Source organism: Poecilia formosa, unplaced genomic scaffold, assembly GCF_000485575.1.
Source record: "Poecilia formosa unplaced genomic scaffold, Poecilia_formosa-5.1.2 Scaffold69, whole genome shotgun sequence".
Taxonomy (NCBI): Eukaryota; Metazoa; Chordata; class Actinopteri; order Cyprinodontiformes; family Poeciliidae; genus Poecilia; species Poecilia formosa.
Window position 1 is genome coordinate 66,103 of NW_006800008.1, and position 5,733 is coordinate 71,835.

General features: G+C 37.5%; 1 protein-coding gene and 1 pseudogene across 1 annotated transcript; both read right to left on the bottom strand.

Moving 5' to 3' along the window:
- LOC103140182 (uncharacterized) overlaps window positions 1-5,733 on the bottom strand; it is a 9,501-nt pseudogene that overhangs the window by 2,205 nt on the left and 1,563 nt on the right.
- On the bottom strand, window positions 1,836-4,953 carry LOC103140181 (histone H1-like). Its single transcript, XM_007555184.2, has 2 exons — window positions 3,706-4,953; window positions 1,836-3,618 (listed from the first exon to the last, which is right to left on the bottom strand). Exon 2 carries the CDS (start codon window positions 3,335-3,337, stop codon window positions 2,585-2,587), a length of 753 nt encoding a protein of 250 aa, XP_007555246.1. The 5' UTR covers window positions 3,338-3,618; window positions 3,706-4,953; the 3' UTR covers window positions 1,836-2,584.

Here is a 5,733-nt window from a genome sequence, read left to right on the forward strand (position 1 = left end):
ATTAATGAATTGTGTAAAGGCCAAATTAATGTAGTTATTTTCTTTAAAGTTCTGTTATTTTGGCAACATTCCGTATAAAACTGACTTTTACAAATTGTACTCCAACATTTAGTTAAGCTATAAAACTAGAATGACATTACTCAATTTAGTGAAAATTGTCAAATTCAGTCAAACCACCTTATTTAGCAAAACACTCCACCTGAACAAAAGCACTCCACATTTTAAAAGGTAAATGCAAAACTTAAATACACGACAGTAACAGATGACATAGGGGTTGCAGTTATCACGCTCACCTTCATATACAATACAGTTGTTGCTGTGCATAAATATACCCATCATAGATATGCCATTGAAGTACACTCCTTAATAGAAGTATTGAAGGAACCAAGTTATTTCCATATTCCAGGTGCTATGCGAAACCTGAATACATGAGAAACTCCAAATATTTATGAATTCAATGTTCAAGAGACATATTTAAGGTGTAGTTAAGCTTGACCAATACTGATTGATTAAACGAATCGTTCTTAAGGTTTATGTAGGTGGCTCTTAAAAGAGCCGTTGGGTGTAATTTATATTGAGGTCATTTAAGCACGTTCTCCACGGATACGGCGGGCCAGCTGGATGTCTTTAGGCATGATGGTGACCCTCTTTGCGTGGATAGCGCACAGGTTGGTATCTTCGAAGAGACCCACCAGGTAAGCCTCGCTGGCCTCCTGCAGGGCCATAACGGCGGAGCTCTGGAAACGCAGGTCGGTCTTGAAATCCTGAGCGATCTCTCTGACCAGACGCTGGAAGGGCAGCTTGCGGATCAGCAGCTCGGTGGATTTCTGGTAGCGACGGATCTCTCGCAGAGCCACGGTACCGGGCCTGTAGCGGTGAGGCTTCTTGACTCCGCCGGTAGCTGGGGCGCTCTTACGGGCAGCTTTGGTCGCAAGCTGCTTCCTGGGAGCCTTTCCTCCGGTGGATTTACGAGCGGTCTGCTTGGTTCTTGCCATTGCGGTTTAGAAGGCTCCTTCGCGTTTCAGACTGAAGAAATGAAGTCTCTGGTCTGCAGCGGGGATTTATAAAGAGACTGGCGGCGCGAGGGCACTTCTGATTGGTTCAAATTGCTGACGTAGTGAAACAAATCTGTCTCAGCTATTGGTTAAAATTAAGATTTCAAAATAAAGCGTGGTAGAAGACGAACAAACTTTGACAAAAAGATGGATTAGTTTAACGTTTTTAAAGAAATTAAATGAGTTTGTTTGTTTTTTACTGATTCTTAAAATAAACACAAAATATAAGCATTTTAAAGATGAATAGTTAAAACATTTTTCGGAAATTTTATTTGCATTATTTTCAGTTTTTCATGACTGGTGATATCTTTTATGCTCAAATGTACATGCATACTTGTTTTTATTACACTAGTTAGTTGCATATTCTTCTTAATCTGATTGTACTACGTTTAGTAATATTTTTGTGATACAGTAAATTTGCCTTTACTGTACAGGATGCTTTGTTTTCATTTTTTATCTGTATCATTTCATCTACATTTAACCTGCTGCTGATATACCTGAATTTTCCCACTGAGGGGCAGGAAAAGATATTTCTATTTTATTGCTCATCACATCAATTATTTGTATAATGAAAAATTTATGTTTAATTACTGCCAATGCTTTGGTGTTCATGTTTACAACTTAAATCATTGTAAATGAAGACATGTTCGCTGAATTATTTTTGTTTTTCATCTCTTTAAATCTCTTTTCATCTCTTTTCATCTATCCCTTAAAATAAAAATTAAAAACTATAGTTCCAAACAAGAATTTAAAATAAATTCTTATCTAAAGACTAACAGTCGTTTTAGCTGACATATTTCCATGGAGGATCTATGCGATCTCAAATTATTGAAAGCAGCTTGAACACTTGAAACAGACATACACACTTCTCACCAGTTAGTGGCGGTAGTGCTTTCTTTGTTTGCCAACCGCCATTATAACCAACGCGCATAAACATGGATTGTATACATAAATAAATAAATAAATAAATAAATGGCAGTTACATAGGATACAAAATTCAGTTGATGTTGTAAGGGGTAGAGGAATAAACAGGAGGGAGGAGATAATAACCGGTCAGTTTTTTGAATAGCACTCTTTTTAAGATGGGGAAACATCTTACTGGTTTATGTGATTGGTGTGATACTATAGAAACGATGGGACATGTTTTTATTAGTTGTAGGAAAAATGTGAATCAAAGAAGATTACTGAATATGGAAATAGGTTTTAATAGGGAATTGAAACTTCAGAATGTGGTTGCTCAGTGAAATAGCAATGAATGTAGAGAAGGCATTTCGTTTTATAAAAAAAAAACCCACCGGGATCGTTAAGATAATTTGAATAAGTATTATGATCCAACAGATGGCAGTAGTGCAACAACAATGGATGTAAGCTGCCGTTAAAATCTAAAGAAGAAGACGATTATATTTACTTTCAATGGTACATGTTGGAAACAGTACTAACTTACATTAGGAACCGTTTCTTCAGTTGAAGGAGTGGTGGCTCTTAAAAGAGCCTTTGGTGCTTTAAGCAGTGGGTAAAGCGAGAGTTTACTAGTACCTCCTAGCCTTCTTAGCTGGGCGCTTTTTTACCGGCCTTTTCTTGGCTACCGGTCTTCTAACTGCGGGTCTCTTTGCAGCCTTTGGTTTCTTTGCAGGCTTCGGCCTCTTCACAGTTTTCGGCTTCCTAGCGGCGGTCTTCTTGGGGCTCTTCTTTACCTTTCTAGCTACTTTCTTTGCTGGTGACTTCTTCGGGGACCTCTTGACCACTGCTCTTTTGTTGGCGGGTCTTTTGATAGCGCTGGCCTTCTTGCCGGCCGGTCGCTTTGCCTTGGCGGGAGCCTTCTTCTTCACCGCCTTCTTTAGATTGGCGGCTTTTGGCTGTCTTTTAGGCTTAGCGATCTTGAAGGAGCCGCATGCTCCGGTCCCTTTGGTTCGGCTCAGGGTTCCTCCTGTGACCAGCTTCGTAACGGCGTTATTGATGCGCTTGTTGGCCTTGGTCACATTGACGCCTTTCACCGCCAGAGCCTTCTTGAGCGCCGTCAGAGAGATTCCCTTGCGCTCCTTGGAGTCGGCCACAATGGCCACGATGAGTTTGTAGATGCTGGCTCCCTTCTTGGGCCGGTGAGGAGGCTTCGGCGGGACATCCGCCGGGATTACAACAGCTGATGGAGCTACTTCTGTCATATTTCTCACTTGCTGTGCCACGTGCCCAGCGTGCTGCAGGAGGCGGGACTTATAACAGACGTGAGAACCGTGAAGAGACAACTCAGTCCGCCGCTCCGCTGCTGCCACAAAAATGGCCATACTTGTGTTTTCTTCGCCGCAATTTAAGCTTTAAATCTTCTCAAATGTGATATTTTCTAACATAAATGTTACTGTAACGGAAAGGAAACTGATTTGTCTCCACAGTAAGGTCACATTTGGTTTCCAGAAGCTTTTCTTTTTGTTCCAGGAGCGCTCAAAAGTGTCAAAGACCCTCTGATTCTATGCATCGACAGGTGAATTTTTAACACATTTCGTCTCCTAAAACATCTAAAATCACATTACAGAATACATAAATGTGGTCCTCTCATTACAAGAGAAGTCTGTGGAAAGAATAAAAATAAAATGGTAGTGGTAGTGTGATTATCTGAGCTTTAAATTTGGAAGTTTCTCCGACAGTAAAAACACACCGAAGCTGTCGATGATTATGCCGCTGGTCAGGATTCCTCTGGGATGAATCTGATGGGGGAAAGAAAATGTTAACCAAATAGTAATTAAAAATAAGTAACTATGCACCTATCACATTCCAATTTAAAAATGAACTAAAATATGTTCGTTTTCAGATTAGAAAATAGATGAGAAACAACGATAACTTTAAGTCGTCCACATTTCAGATCACTGCTGTAATTCCAGCTCAGCTTGATTCCATAATTATGAAGTGAAACTTTTTCATATAATGGAAATTTTAAGCAATATTGGAGCATTGTTAGTTTAATCATCTGAACTGCCATGAGGCAAACACTGAGGCAAGTTTAATCTTCTATATCAGATGTGTTGTCAATGCTTCAGCTTCCTTTTTTCTAATTCATTTGGCTTTTAAATGATCTCACATGTATCTTTGTTTTAATTCTTGAAGATTACCTTACACTTCACTATATGCTTAGAATTCTATTTATAATCAAGTATTCAAATACAAAAAATACTTTATCAATCACAAAGGGAAATTAAATGTAATTAATAGCTTGCAACAACAAAACTCATCGATATTTGCATTTCCTGGCAGTGGAAAGATTTTAGAAAACACATTTCCAGTTAAAACATCCCAGTATGAAACATCCCATGGAAGATAAATAGTAATTGAAACTCCTGGCAGCACATGACAAAACTAACAAGTATCAGAACAGCTAATAACCAGCAGACATAAAGTGGTGCTGCAGCATATACTGATCAACATCCTGCTAAATGCACACACTTTGGGAAAACAAATGTGATTTAGTTGCCCTGTATTAAGCAGAGGTGGGCAGTACTGATGTGCAGATCAGTACTGAAATACTGACACTTCTGACACCAGCTCTTTTTACTTTAAAATTAATGCTCAAATCAAAATACTACTTATTTTTAATACCTCAGTTATTTGAAGGAAGTGTATACCTTCAACAAAAATTAAATGAAAGAAAGTATTGAGGTCTTGTATAAATTTTTTTGATTTGTGAGAACTACCTTTTCTCCGACCTGGATAAATGCATAACTTGTAGGCTCAGTCAGCCAGACATTAGTACTGCAAGCTGAGCCGTGTGTGAAGATTTTTCAGATCCAAAAAATGAGTTGTGCAACACATACTTTGTGAAACACTTCACATCAAACCACACCACAGAGTATAATACATTTAAGTTAAGACAGAACAAAAGAGGGAAGTACAGTGTCAGATGCAAACCTAAAATAGATATATTTTATAGATAAAATATTTTCAGACTAATTTGCTTTGACCATTAAATAATTTTCAAATGTAGGTCTTAGAAAAACTATATCAATTAAATATTTTATCAGCAATATCAATTTGAGTCACTCTGTATAATGAAACATGTTTTAGATTTACCATACATCTGGAATTGTACAAAATTTTGCTGACACCAGCTTGAATTTTACTCAGTATTGGATTGGAAAGTAAATCCGTGTCGATCTTCACGACCGAGTAGGTGGAGACAGAATAAATACAAAGTCTGTATCAAATTCACAATTCCCTCTTGAAATGTTGTATTTTTGTAGAGTAGTATCTCAATACCTCAAAAAATTCTTTCAAATAATTTTTTGCATTTCACACATTTCTTATAATATAAAAATAAATTTGCTTTGTTCTTCTAATTATGTTGCTATTAAAATATTTTGCAGACAAACTATCCAAATTCTGCCCTGTGTTTAAGAAAACTCGGGAGAATTTTAAAATAGCACCATAAAATGTTAGTCTAATCCATTTAAAGAAAAATTATAATTTTTATTGGCCCAATATTCACCAGGTGTTGGAGCAAAACCTGCAGTACTCATTTAATAAATATAAATCCTATCTTTGATATATTTAATTGTCTTCATCTTATAATTACAAGATGCTGTCAGTAAAATAGTGCTTAAATATGGAAAGGACTACTTGCGCTTAGTTGTATTTGTGTGGCCCTAAAAAGGGCCTTTGTGGTTTTGATGGTAAACAGCGAGTTTACTTGGAG

Excerpts from the sequence above, each read along its gene's own strand:
- LOC103140181 (XM_007555184.2), bottom strand. The coding sequence starts at position 3,337 with ATGGCCATTTTTGTGGCAGCAGCGGAGCGGCGGACTGAGTTGTCTCTT.